The sequence below is a fragment of the Chelonia mydas genome, chromosome 3 (genome assembly GCF_015237465.2).
Source record: "Chelonia mydas isolate rCheMyd1 chromosome 3, rCheMyd1.pri.v2, whole genome shotgun sequence".
In the NCBI taxonomy this organism is placed as follows: domain Eukaryota; kingdom Metazoa; phylum Chordata; order Testudines; family Cheloniidae; genus Chelonia; species Chelonia mydas.
This window is the reverse complement of record NC_057851.1, coordinates 155,171,492-155,186,585: the sequence shown is the minus strand read 5'-3', so window position 1 is coordinate 155,186,585 and position 15,094 is coordinate 155,171,492. Positions and strand designations below refer to the sequence as shown.

Below are 15,094 nucleotides of genomic sequence, written 5' to 3'. Positions count from 1 at the left end.
ACTATTAGAAAAAAAGTCTCGCTCCCTATATTTATGATATGCACCTTTTTCCTCTTTGCATAAGGCTCTGAGAAATTTAGATGAAATCACATTTTAAACTTCATCAACAGTTTCCACCAAGCACTACACCTCACCTTTTCTTATAGAGCATTTCTTTAAAAGGTTTTGGTTTTGGTCTTAGTTGTTGACAATCCTAATTGTTAGTACCTTAACATACATTAAATACATTAGTAGTGCATTATCTGTACTTCAGCTTAAATCTAAAAACAGAAATTCACTTTTCCTTGTATATTCTTCTAGCAACACTATTTTTAAAGGACATCTGTGAGGTCAAATCTGGCCCAAAATTTAGATTTTATAAAACGTAAGACCAGTGGAAACATTTCCATGAAATTTAAAATATACAGGGGGAAGGCTATTTAAAACAAATAAACATTCCTCTTCATATTTAACCAGCCACATATTTCAGCATTGTGTTAGTAAGCACTTTTTGGACAGGAACCATGTCTTGGTATGTGTGTGTACAGTACTTACCCATGGGCCCCAGTCTTGATCTGGGCCTACTGCAGTATAAATGTTAATAACAGTGCATGAGAACATGAATGTGAAATTGACTAGAAAGTGACTAATTTGTTTCTATTGTCTAAGCTGAGAGAGAGGCAAAAAGTGAATACCAAAGTAGATTTTATAAAATTCTTTTTTTAACACTATAAGGTCTGTCTTCTAACAAAGATAAGAAAATTTGGCCCAGATCATCCTTTCTCTTTTCATGAGTGGAGATAATTGAGACCAAGCAGATCTCTCCTGAGCAAGAGCAAATGTGGGAGGATCTCTCTTGAAATCCATGTGAAAGTTAATACTGCTTGAAGCAGCATTAACTCCTGCAGTCCCATCCATGACAGCATTTACACCATCCCCGGGGACTCAGGCAATGGCAAGATGGTAGCTCTCTCATCTTGGACCCCTTTGCCTTCTTTGTTCCTTGACTTCTCTCCCTGTGTGCCTTTAGGATCAGCAGGATTTGAGAGGCTGTGGCTCACTATTCCTAAGGCATTTAGAAAAGCTTGTCCCATCTTCCGTGACAATTCTGCTTTGTGCACCTTATGCTGGTTTTTTTGGTCTCCTGTACTCATTGACAGTAGGAGAAGATCTGCCTATTTTCTTTTTTAAAAATAGGATTTTTAATCTGATGATGGCTGTTGAAATCATTTTTCATAATAGTGCATGTTTTAAAGTTCTACTACAAAACTAGGCAGAACGTAGGGCCTTCACCGCTGTCTCCCATCTTTGATGTTCTCTTCCTCTTAACTTCTTCCCATGTCATTTAGATAGCTTTCAGTTCTGCTTCTGTTTTGCACTGCCATGTTATCCTGGGCCTATCTCATCACCTCTTGCCCAGGGAGTTCCAGTCCTATGCCAGACTTGTTGTGTTATTTGAGTCTTTCCTCCATGTATGTCCTAGTCATCTCCATTTTAATTCTGTAATTTCCTCTCCTGTAGGTTTCTGTTGCATCCTCCTCCAGAGTTCATTTGTGATTTTTGTTTTTTTGGCCATCTCATACTGAGGATTCGTCCAAAGCAGTTGTTTATGAAAAACTTATTAGTTATTAAGACCTTACTAAGTCTACAAGTTTCAGTGCCATATAGTAAGACTGACTTTACAAAGATGTTAAATGTTCAAATTTTAATTTGGAAGGCAAGAGTTTTGTTTCTTGAGATCTTCTTTAGAGTTACAAAGGCATGTCTGGCTTCCGCTATTCTGGCTTCCGCTATTCTGGCTTTAGTATCTTCATCTGTTCTACCTGTTGTACTTACAGTGTTTCCAAGATATGTGAATTATTGGACTTCTTCTATGTCTGTCCCTAAATTACACAAAATCAGGCAATATGAAGCCCAAAGTACCATATTGTACTCCAAGGTACTTAAGATTGGTGTGTGTGTAATATGCATTCCTGGTTAGCTAAGCATAAAGTTCTGGTAGCCACTAAGACATTACTCCCTCTTACTTTTATTTGAAACAGCTTTCAGTAACTCAATATTTTAAACTGATAAATTAAGCTTCTTTTACAATGGAATTTGTGTTCATTAGACGTATATAACTTCCAGAATACAGATTTTTTTTAATAAAAAAAGGCCCCAAGGACTTTCCAGAAACTTCAACTGAAGTCACCAGCCTCTAAAGCAAAGAAATCATTTTATAAATGTCCTTGTAATTATTAATGATATCCCCAAGTGTATTATTTTACTAAGGCAGCCTCTGATTATATCATGTATCCACTACCAATATGCTGTGAATTAAGATAGACCTATAATAGTTTGCTGCTGAGACCTTTCCGTCTTACTTGTCAGATCTGAGAGGGCAGACAATAAGCATGGCTAGACATTTTTAGGATTTCTGAAGTGTATAAAATTGAATAAAATAGGAGACTGAAGTTTAGAGAATTCTTTCAGCTTTAAGATGTTGAGGGAGATTGAAGCTCTTACAGGACTCAAGTCTTTCAGATAGAGATCATCTCCTCTCTTGAAAAAGGTAGTTTCCCACCTTCAGACTAATATTCTGAAGACGTACAGTTAAAATAATTTTTATCTACTTTTTGAATGACGGGAATCTGTTTTAGTCTCTGATATCAGACATACCTGAGAAATTCATAAACTTTCTTACTATATTTCCAGGTGATCGATACTCACGAGTGGTGTTTACTTCCACAGAAGGAGAGAACTTGTGGAACTTGCATGCAATTAAATCAATGTGCAATGTAGATAATTTGAGGGTAAGTAAAGAAAACCTTTACTCTGCTTAATCCAGATGAAAATATGTATTTGAAACTCCTTGTGCCTTATATCTAACCACTAGATGAAAGCATTTCAAGTTGTTTTCTTGTTGCACATTAAGCAATCCACAGGCAGGCACTAGTTCAAAAACAATTTTGCCAGATTACAGATCAGAATTTCTGTTTGTGCACCTCAAATGATCTTCACTAAAGATAAAGCCTGTTTCTGTGCTTCAACACTTTCTGTACTGAAGAGTATATTTTATTCTTTTGCAATGTATTTCCTTTCATAATCATACACCAACCTTTTTGTTTCCCAAAGAAGGCAAGGATTTCATTTCTTTGTCCCTTACTTTTATTTCCCTTAAGACAGTCTGTCTGCATCTTTGTTATGTTCTGTATACATCTCTTGCTGTCAGTGGGTCACTTCGCCCTATGAACTCAAAAAAGAATAACTTGGCATCAGAGACATCAAAGGGACATAAATACAGTTTCTAGGCAAACAGCAAAAGTAATGCAGGCCAGATTGTATAGTTCTGAAATAAAAATTTGCTTTCACCTTAGAACGTGAGAGAATGAAAGAAGACACTTTGTCCCTGTCAACCCGGACTAGTAGATATTTTTTCCATGTTCAGTGTCGATAGGGCCTTGCTCTCATCCCGTAAAGAGTCAAAATGATACAGGCAACAGCCAGCCTAAGGGAATTTAATAGTTGCTCTTGCATGTGTTAGAAGTTAACTGTGCACATAGTTGAGACTGGTGTCTGGTTTCAACTAATAATGGACGTTAACTGACCGTTACAAAGTCCATTCTGAACTAAAAGGCATGATGTATTTGAATATACATCTGACAAGTATAAGCGTCTCATTCGCTGAAAACACTGTGCTTTAAATTGCAATGAAACTGTAACTTTTTGTAAACTCAGAGACCTGGTGTAGAAAACAACTTAGGCCATATATTTTTCATTTTATCTTAGTAATGATCAGTTGATTTCCTGGGTAGAGGCCCTTTATCTTTCCCACTCACCAAATAAAATTCCCATCACCAGTTAACCTAACAAATATGCCATAAGCATTTAACCAGAAATGTTTTTTTAGATTGTGATATTTGATCAAGGATTGATTTTTCAGTATTGTCAGGCAGTCACCTTAACACAGCCAATTTCCTCCCCTTTTTTTTAGCTGATATTTGCTTGCCTAGGATTCTGAGTTTCCCAATATAAGCAGTGAAATATGTTACAACCAGTGGTGCCAAGAAATGAATCTCACTGAAATTTAGATTAACAAAATCAAGAGTATAAGCTTTTGTGAGCTACAGCTCACTTCATCAGAGGCATTCAGTGGAAAATACAGTGGGGAGATTTTATATACACAGAGAACATGAAGCAATGGGTGTTACCATACACACTGTAACGAGAGTGATCAGGTAAGGTGAGCTATTACCAGCAGGAGAGAGAGAGAGAGGAAAAAAAAAAGAAAAGGGGGGGGAAAAAACAAAACATTTTTGTAGTGATAATCAAGGTGGGCCATTTCCAGCAGTTGACAAGAATGTATGAGGAACAGTAGGAGGGGGAAATAAACATGGGGTAATAGTTTTACTTTGTGTAATGACACAACCACTCCCAGTCTTTATTCAAGCCTAATGTAATGATGTCCAGTTTGCAAATTAATTCCAATTCAGCCGTCTCTCATTGGAGTCTGCTTTTGAAGTGTTTTTGTGGAAGAATTGTGACCTTTAGGTCTGTAATCGAGTGACCAGAGAGATTGAGGTGTTCTCCGACTGGTTTTTGAATGTTATAATTCTTGACGTCTGATTTGTGTCCATTTATTCTTTTATGTAGAGACTGTCCAGTTTGGCCAATGTACATGGCAGAGGGGCATTGCTGGCACATGATGGCATATATCACATTGGTAGATGTGCAGGTGAACGAGCCTCTGATAGTGTGGCTGATGTGATTAGGTCCTATGATGGTGTCCCCTGAATAGATATGTGGACACAGTTGGCAACGGGCTTTGTTGCAAGTGTAGGTTCCTGGGTTAGTGTTTTTGTTGTGTGGTTGCTGGTGAGTATTTGCTTCAGGTTGGGGGGCTGTCTGTAAGCAAGTACTGGCCTGTCTCCCAAGATCTGTGAGAGTGATGGGTCGTCCTTCAGGATAGGTTGTAGATCCTTGATGATGCGCTGGAGAGGTTTTAGTTGGGGGCTGAAGGTGACGGTTAGTGGCATTCTGTTTATTTTCTTTGTTGGACCTGTCCTGTAGTAGGTAACTTCTGGGTACTCTTCTGGCTCTGTCAATCTGTTTCTTCACTTCAGCAGGTGGGTATTGTAGTTGTAAGAACACTTGATAGAGATCTTGTAGGTGTTTGTCTCTGTCTGAGGGGTTGGAGCAAATGCGGTTGTATCGTAGAGCTTGGCTGTAGACGATGGATCGTGTGGTGTGGTCTGGATGAAAGCTGGAGGCATGTAGGTAGGAATAGCGGTCAGTAGGTTTCCGGTATAGGGTGGTGTTTATGTGACCATCGCTTATTAGCACTGTAGTGTCCAGGAAGTGGATCTCTTGTGTGGACTGGTCCAGGCTGAGGTTGATGGTGGGATGGAAATTGTTGAAATCATGGTGGAATTCCTCAAGGGCTTCTTTTCCATGGGTCCAGATGATGAAGATGTCATCAATGTAGCGCAAGTAGAGTAGGAGCATTAGGGGACGACAGCTGAGGAAGCGTTGTTCTAAGTCAGCCATAACAATGTTGGCATACTGTGGGGCCATACGGGTACCCATAGCAGTGCCGCTGATCTGAAGGTATACATTGTCCCCAAATGTGAAATAGTTATGGGTGAGGACAAAGTCACAAAGTTCAGCCACCAGGTTTGCCGTGACGTTACCGGGGATACTGTTCCTGACGTCTTGTAGTCCATCTTTGTGTGGAATATTGGTATAGAGGGCTTCTACATCCATAGTGGCTAGGATGGTGTTTTCAGGAAGATCACCGATGGATTGTAGTTTCCTCAGGAAGTCAGTGGTGTCTCAATTGCTACAAAAGGTTTTTTCTCTCCTGCTGATAATAGCTTACCTTACCTGATCACGCTCGTTACAGTGTGTATGGTAACACCCATTGTTTCATGTTCTCTGTGTATATAAAATCTCCCCACTGTATTTTCCACTGCATGCATCCGATGAAGTGAGCTGTAGCTCACAAAAGCTTATGCTCAAATAAATTTGTTAGTCTCTAAGGTGCCACAAGTACTCCTGTTCTTTTTGCAGATACAGACTAACACGGCTGCTACTTTGAAAGAAGACAGTGGTTTACTATAGTCACTCCCAATTTTTGAGGATTTCTGGAGTCATGGCAGTGACTTGGAAGTTAAGATGTGAAGTTATATTTTATTTGTATGTGACACTTAAATATAAAGGACTAATTCTAAATGCGATCTAAGAAGTGCTAGTCTGTGAACGTCCACATAGACAGCTGTTTCAAATAAATGCCACTCATCATTGTCCAGTTCAGGGCACAGCATATTTGTGTCATAAATTAAAAGGAAACATTTTTTTGGATAACTAAATGAAGACAGCTTGCTACATCTGAAGGATAATTTTGTGGAGCTTGTATTGTTACTGAGAAAGTTTACCTTTTTATCGTAAATATACCTTGAAATTTTAAAATGTATTATATCAAATACTACTTTTTTAAAAGTCCTGATTGCCAAAGAGTAGTGAACCCTTCTCAAGGGAGAATAAGAGGAGGCTACTTTGAAGAAAAAGCACCATATAGTAAGCCATGAAAAACATCTCTCCCTTAAAAAACAAACAAACCACCACTTAAGTACTAGGATCATGGAAGCTTTAGCAGTGTCTGTAGATATTTTATATAGGATATTTGTAGCAGATCAAACGTTTTGGACAAGAGATCTTTGTCTTGTAACCTCGATTTGTAGTTAAGCATTTAATCATCAAGCAGTGAGTTGGAGAGCACAATTGCATGTAGCAAGGTGGTGGTGTAGCTAGCTAGTTAGTTGGATTTACGATTTGATAAGAACGGATGTTGTAATTATTACCTGTCTATATGCACAGTACTTTTAATTAAAAATTAGTTAAACCAGATGCCAGTTGCTTAGACAATCTGGACAAAAACTTGTTTTCATAACAAAATTGCTTCTAAATGGCTCGTGCTATTGCTTAAGCCATATAGAAATGTTACTCCTTTTTGAGCAACTCCGGGATCTCATGAGGTGCTTAGATGTACCCTGCTTTCAATTGCTATGTTCTTTTGCTGGTATTTGACCTCCTGGAGTGGATGCTGACTTGCGCTGTAACTAGTCTCAAGAAATTGGTGTGTTTTTTGACCTTTAGTCTTTGTTAGACTCTTTCTTCTGTTGGCTATAGTTCACTTATTAAATTCATGCCTGATTAAGGGTGCCAGTTCTGCTTTCATTGAAATCAGTGGCAAAACTTTTATTAAATTCAATGGTAACAAAACTAGGCAGTACATATTCTGGAATTTTGCAAGTTAAGTTGAAGTGCAAACTTAAGGTTTCATATATTTTACTCTTGATATGTAGGATTTCTGTGCCAAACTATTATTTGCAATAATATGAACTATCTGTATAAATCCCCTGCACATCAATAGGAGAAGGGATCTCTAAAATCGTATTTCCAGCTGTTTAGCATTTAAACACAGAAACTATCTTGGGAAAAATAACAACTTTAACCATCTGGTTTACTAATACTTAGGGCGCCGTCCTGCAACTGCTCAGCACGTGGCATTCCCATAAACTTCAATGAAAATTCCACATGCAGACTGGCTACAGGATCAGGCCCCTAATTTTTAACTAGAATTAGAGAAGTCCTTTCCTTCCCACATCAATTACAGGAAGCTTTCCTTACTATCCATATGCTTCTATTTTTCATAAACTTCAAAGATTCCAGATATAGGAGCACAAGCCTACATCACCAGGCAGATCCATTTGCCAAGCTGACGTGCCCTTGTAGGTAGTAGACATGCAGAATGAACAACTTCACTTCTTTAAATATCCCAGTAACAGATGGAGATGTTGCCAGTGACACAGCTGGTCTGGCAAGTACCAACTAACCTTGGCAATATCTTTTGATTAGCCAACAAAGTAGGGCCTAATCCTGCAATGCTAATGTTTTGTAAATAATGTTTTTGCATAGTGCTTTTAAAAGTTATTCCAGGCTAAATTTTGTTTTTTCTTTCCAAGTTTCAGCTGCCAGCTTGTGTTACTTGACCTTTGGCAACAGTTACTTTACCAGCGTTTATAGCTTGCAGCGAGTATTGAAGAATAACATATAAGCTTCATTGTCCCATCTTGAACCTGACTATGTAGAGAGGACAATGCAATCCTTTCCTCCCAGTTGGCTTGGCTGACCCAGAGCTTGCATGTTACATCCTCATAGGATAAATCTGGAGATGTGCCATGAAAAATACAGATATGCTATTCCAGTGCTTCCTTTTATTTATTAGGTTGTTCATTTTTCCCTGAGTTTGCATGTTTGAGTATATTTATCTGGAAACAATCAAATGTGAATTATCCTGTTTTTATGGAATGTCAGGTCATTCTTGTTCAGGAATTGTTTGACAATCATAGAATATCAGGGTTGGAAGGGACCTCAGGAGGTCATCTAGTCCAACCCCCTGCTTAAAGCAGGACCAATCCCCAATTTTTGGCCCACATCCCTAAATGGCCCCCTCAAGATCGAACTCACAACCCTGGGTTTAGCAGGCCAACGCTCAAACCACTGAGCTATCCCATCATGACAATCCTCAAATTGTGGGTTTTGTCTGTGCTACAAGTGATCGCTGATGATAACCTAGTGTAATAAATAAGAAGAAGTATGTCTTATATTTAGCTGATCTGAAATCTGCATGGATAAAGGTTTCAGGGCCCAGTCCTGTAAACACGTAGGCACATGTGTAACGTCACTCACTTGAATGGTCCCAGTGAATGAAGTTATGCCCATTCTGGAGGGTTTGGAAGATTGGTTCCAATTCATTGTTCTTTCCAAGCCAGGAGTTTGGACTAGCAGCATGTGCATGGAATCTGGGAGTCTTAAATTCTTCAAGTCCTTATTTAGCTTTTAGGCTTTGTCTACTTGGGAAAATTTTACTGATTTAACTATATTAAGTAAGAAACTGATGTATTTAAATCAGTACAACCCTCTTTTTGGACACTCTTACTTTGGTTGAAGAGTGCTTCATATTGATTTAACTTAAGTCAGTTCCTTACCAGTTTAAGTTAAATCAGTATGAGGCAGTTCTTAAACTGAAATAAGAGTTTCTACACTGATGAAGCTAATTTAACTGATTTTACTAAATCAGTTTCTCAGTCTAAGTAGTTAAATGGGTATAATTTCATAGGCAGACAAGGCTTTGGAGTCATTCAGAGGAAAAGTCAGCCAGGTGCAGAAAGGCAAAACTCATGTACAAAGTGGGCTGTAGAAGGGAGCTTAGGTTACATAGCTCCTTATCCTGGAGCTGTCCCATCCGCTTGTGCTAGAGCTGCCAGGAGAAGTCCCTATAGCTTCTAGGATCAACTTTATGTGATCTCAGGAGGGGTGAGGAATACATTGGAACTAACCTTCTGGGCAACTGATTAGTTTAAAAAAAAACATTGGGGAGCATTAGAGGGAAAGAGTGCACCTCAGTTGCTTCATCTTCAGGCAGAAGTTCTAGAAGAAGGTTTCTGGAGTGAGGTTCTGGAACAGCCTTCCAATAGGAATAGTGTGGGCAACGTAATGGGGTTTAAGATGGAATTTATGAATGGGATTATATAACAGGGTTGCCTGTGATAGCAGGAGACTGGACTCAATAACCAGAAGGTTCCTTCCAGTCCTGTGTTCTAATGTACTAGACTGTAGTGGCTAATGTAAAATATCCTTAAAATTTCTGAGCATATGGGCCTGATTGTCATATCACTCATACTAGTTTTTACACTTTTGGGATTCTGTGAACTTCTGTGGAGGATCTCCTGATTTACCTTGATATATGTGAGAGGAGGATCAGGGCCTGTGTGTACATGTGCTTAAGAAACTTAAGTATTGGCACAGAATTCCATGAGTGTCACTTTCACCTCTCCTGGATGAACCTGTCTGTGAATTATTTGAAATTTAAAAATTAAATGCAAAGCACCCCTTTTAAATGGCTCTTGCCCTAATGTTCTAATCCTGTGTCTGTCTCTACACAGATAAGATCTCATTCCCAATTTGGTGATCTCTGCCAGAGGACCACTGCTGCTTCATGCTGTCCCAGCTGGACGCTGGGCAACTATATTGCCATTCTAAACAACAGATCGTCATGTCAAAAAATTGTAGAACGAGATGTTTCTCACACCCTAAAGCTGCTTCGTACATGTGCCAAGTACTACTACAATGGAACCCTGGGGCCAGATTGCTGGGATGTGGCAGCCAAAAGGAAGGACCAGCTCAAGTGTACAAATGTGCCTCGTAAATGTACAAAGTACAATGCTGTTTACCAGATTCTGCACTATCTAGTGGACAAAGATTTTCTAAGCCCAAAGACTGCTGACTACGTCTTGCCAGCTTTAAAGTACAGCATGCTCTTCTCTCCAACAGAAAAAGGAGAAAGCATGATGAACATTTACCTGGATAATTTTGAGAACTGGAACTCTTCTGATGGTATAACGACCATCACGGGGATTGAGTTTGGAATAAAACATAGTTTGTTTCAAGATTACCTATTAATGGATACTGTGTATCCTGCCATAGCCATTGTCATTGTTCTCTTAGTCATGTGTGTGTACACGAAGTCCATGTTTATCACGCTGATGACCATGTTTGCAATAATTAGTTCCTTGATTGTATCTTACTTTCTTTATCGTGTAGTATTTAATTTTGAGTTTTTCCCTTTTATGAACCTCACTGCATTAATTATTCTTGTTGGAATTGGCGCAGATGATGCTTTTGTCCTGTGTGATGTTTGGAACTACACAAAATTTGATAAATCTCACGCTGATACTTCTGAGACAGTCAGCATCACCTTGCAACATGCTGCTCTTTCCATGTTTGTAACCAGTTTTACCACCGCGGCTGCCTTCTATGCTAATTACGTCAGCAATATTACAGCAATCCGATGTTTTGGTGTTTACGCTGGCACTGCCATATTGGTGAATTATGTTTTAATGGTAACATGGTTACCAGCAGTAGTTGTGTTACATGAACGGTATCTTCTCAATATATTCACTTGCTTCAAAAAACCTCAGCAGCGGGTCTATAGCAACAAAGGCTGCTGCACAGTGTTGTGCCAAGTGTGCCACAAGATTATTTTTGCAGTTTCAGAAGCATCCAGGATATTTTTTGAAAAAGTCTTGCCATGCATCGTTATCAAGTTTCGATATATTTGGCTGTTCTGGTTCCTTGCTTTAACTGTAGGTGGAGCATATATTGTATGTGTTAATCCAAAAATGAAATTACCATCACTGGAGCTCTCTGAGTTTCAAGTGTTTAGGTCTTCTCACCCTTTTGAACGCTATGATGCTGAGTACAAAAAGCTTTTTATGTTTGAACGTGTCCACCATGGAGAGGAACTCCACATGCCAATTACAGTAATCTGGGGCATCTCTCCTGAAGATAATGGAGATCCTCTAAATCCTAAAAGTAAAGGAAAGCTGAAACTAGACAGCAGTTTTAATATTGCAAGCCCAGCTTCACAGGTCTGGATTTTACATTTTTGCCAGAAGTTAAGAAATCAAACATTTTATTACCAAACTGAAGAACAAGATTTTGCAAGCTGCTTTATTGAGACATTTAAGCAGTGGATGGAAAATCAGGACTGTGATGAGCCAGCTCTTTATCCCTGCTGCAGCCACTGGAGGTTTCCATACAAACAAGAAGTTTTTGAGTTATGCATCAAGAGGGCCATCATGGAGTTAGAAAGAAGCACTGGGTACCATTTGTACAGCAAAACCCCAGGGCCTCGCTTTGACATAAATGATACTATCAGGGCTGTTGTACTGGAGTTCCAAAGCACCTATCTCTTCACACTGGCTTATGAGAGAATGCATCAGTTCTACAGAGAGGTGGATTCATGGATTTCAAATGAGCTTCGTTCTGCTCCTGAGGGTCTTGGCAATGGATGGTTTGTGAGTAATTTAGAGTTCTATGACCTCCAGGACAGTCTTTCTGATGGTACTCTGATTGCCATGGGTCTTTCAGTTGCTGTTGCATTTAGTGTAATGCTACTTACAACTTGGAATATAATTATAAGCCTTTATGCAATAGTTTCAATAGCTGGAACTATATTTGTTACTGTTGGTTCTCTGGTTCTTCTTGGATGGGAGCTAAATGTGTTAGAGTCTGTCACTATTTCTGTAGCTGTTGGCTTATCTGTGGACTTTGCTGTTCACTACGGAGTTGCTTACCGCTTAGCTCCTGATCCAGACCGAGAAGGAAAAGTCATCTTCTCTCTAAGCCGCATGGGCTCTGCAATTGCAATGGCTGCGTTGACCACATTTGTGGCTGGAGCAATGATGATGCCTTCCACGGTCTTAGCATACACCCAACTTGGCACCTTCATGATGCTTATAATGTGCATTAGTTGGGCTTTTGCAACCTTCTTTTTCCAATGCATGTGCCGTTGCCTTGGACCTCAAGGCACTTGTGGCCAGATTCCTCTGCCAAAAAAATTGCAATGCAATGTCTTCTCCCAAGCTTTGTCAGGAAGCCAGGGAGACCGGGGACAAAACAAAGCACATCTTGCCAACACATTTCAGTTGGATTCCGGAGGGCAAAAAATAGAAATGGAGCAGGAGCATTATGAGTTAGAGCCTCTGGCATCACATACCAGTAATTGTAATTCATCAGAGAAAGTAAGTTATGAAGAAACCCACATCTGCTCAGAACTTTTCAATGGCAGACCCCCAAATGCATGCACGTCTGTGCATTCAGCATATAACAGTGAATTGAATAAAAGCATCAGAAATGAAGCTGGTTCAACCCTGGTACAGCCATGTGTTGACCAGCATACCATGTGCCCCCTCTCCTCTCAGAACAGGCAGTGTAGCTGTCCAGATGCATATAGGCAATTAAGTGACGCTTTGTGCTACCAATGTGCCCCGTCATCTGGTAATGTTGTGCAGATCCAAAACTCTGTGCCTCCTGTAAATGTTTTACAGCAAGCTGTTGAAAGCTATGTTCCCCCAGTCCAACATGTGCTCCATTGCAGTTGTCTTCAGGGGAGACTGAAAAGACCCATGATGCAGAACTCTCTGCCTAGAAATTTTTTTCTGCATTCAGTACAGCAGTTTCAAACACATGAAAGAATAAACAGGAGAGATGCAGCTAGTCTTCAGAATACAGAGGAGAGTGTAAGAACTCTTCCAAAGGTGACCAGCTCCTCACTGTTTATCTGCAGAAGTGCTGGTTCTCTTATAAAACCTTGTTCTGAAGCTGAAAATAATGTATCAAGTAACCAAAAGGGACTCTGTAAAAACAGAGACAAGTGTGATTTAAGGGGTACAGAAGTAAATGGAAATGAAGACAAGCGAACTTCAGTATCAAAGCAGAAGAAGATAACTGAAATCAAGATAGATCCGAATTCATCGCAAACTGACCAACTTTTGAAGGCTGATCAAAATGATCAGAAACACAGACTGAACAGTACAGTGAGAGAGGCTGAGTATGAGTTTTGCCCTGAAAATACACAATATTGTAAGAGAACTATAACAGTGAAGTGCAATTCTGCTGACAGTCAAATGCCAAACATTGAAGCCAATGTGCCTGCTCTGTTAACGCATCCAGAACTTTCCAATGAAAGTTTGTTAATAAAAACGCTATAATAAATCTTACATTTGGCAATCCTGTCTCTTTTTAAATTAATTTCATTAAAAAACAACACTCTGGATAAAACAAATGATAATTTATATTTTAGCACCATTTTGAAATGGAAAATATATTTTACCGAACAATGAACATTTGTAAATTGTAAAAAACCCATTACTGTGTAATGAAACCTGATGTTGTTGAGAATGACTTTCTGTAAGTAGTAAGAGGGCTTACACTTAATTTAGTTTTTGTCCCAGATATTTGAGTCTGAGTTCTCCTTTCCCCACCATGCTGAAAAATAAAGCATTCCAAAGAGAGTGTCCCCTTTCTGAGACCACGACTTAGGAGATTTGATGAAATTTGGAGGGAAGGGGATTCTGCCGTATTGTCCAAGTATACTCCCTACTCTATTCCTTTGCTTTCTTAGCAGCCTTACAGGAGGTATGAATGATTCAAATCTAATCAGACTTTCTGCTGAACACAATGCTGGCACCTGAAAGAGCAGGAGTTGCCATGGTTGTTTTTGAACCAAGATCTCCTGTAGCCCACGTTCTCAGTGTGTTCAGTTGGGAGTATGTTTCATTGTTAATGTGATATTATAATGAAATAAGAAAAGCAGCCCCTTTGGAGGTCAACAGAGAGAGAGAGATACACTGGACTGCCATTACTAGATATATATGCCGTACAGTAGAACCCATTTAAAACTGGCCATTAGTGACGGTTACTATATAGAGACCTCTTAAGGACATAGGTAAACAGTGGTAACCTTAATTCAGATGGGAACTGGAAAATGGCTACTTTTTAATGACAATAGCAGAGAAATCATATATGTAATTTTATATTAAAATCAGGAGTGAAAGGCCTTCCAATATAGTATTTTTTCACTGAGTACTGTACAAGTTGGAAGTGAAACCTCTGCAGATGAAGCACCGTTGGTAACTATGTTATAGTCTTGTTGATGGTAGGCTGGAGGAGGTCAAGTCAAAAAGGCTTTAAACAATTAGGTTTTTATTTCACATTGAGGTTTGCTTACCCAAAGGAGTTCCAAATCCTGACATAATTACAAATATTGGTCCAAGCCACATAACCAAGAAATTGGATTACAAGCATTGTATTCACATAACTGCAGAGTTTTCTCAGATGTCAGATATAGATTTGTCATATATACAGCTGCAGGTATCAGTGGTTTACCAAAGCAGATTTCAGAAGTGAAATTTTATAGAGTATCTTAATTGAATATTTGTTAGTGTTTAATTTTGTGCCCAGTAATTGAGCTGTTACAGCAAACATTATGCCGAATTTTTTAAAGATAATATAATTATAAAAGATTTGTTTAATAGAATGGGGTGTTGTCCAATATTAAGCACGCTATGAATCAGTGAAAGAGGAGAGTAAATTTTTCCTGTTCTACTTTTCATGTCCAAGGAACGTGACAATCCGTGTCATGTGACAAACCCCTTCTCTTTTAGCTGTGAGCCCCAGCATGCTCAGCATAAGAACCTGAAGATTATAGAATAGACTAGAATAGCATAAG

The 15,094-nt window shown here is 39.1% G+C and overlaps 1 protein-coding gene across 12 annotated transcripts in view; it reads left to right on the top strand.

Annotated features, from left to right (window-relative positions):
• DISP1 (dispatched RND transporter family member 1) overlaps positions 1-13,583 on the top strand; it is a 161,568-nt gene extending 147,985 nt beyond the window's left edge. For all 12 annotated transcript variants that reach the window (XM_043543611.1, XM_037895664.2, XM_037895662.2 and 9 more), the window contains 2 exons: positions 2,674-2,771; positions 9,966-13,583. In XM_043543611.1, the coding sequence (XP_043399546.1) occupies positions 2,674-2,771; positions 9,966-13,574 (3,707 nt within the window). In that variant the 3' untranslated portion in view covers positions 13,575-13,583. The remainder of the gene's footprint in view (positions 1-2,673; positions 2,772-9,965) is intronic.
• Positions 13,584-15,094: the final 1,511 nt, after the last annotated feature.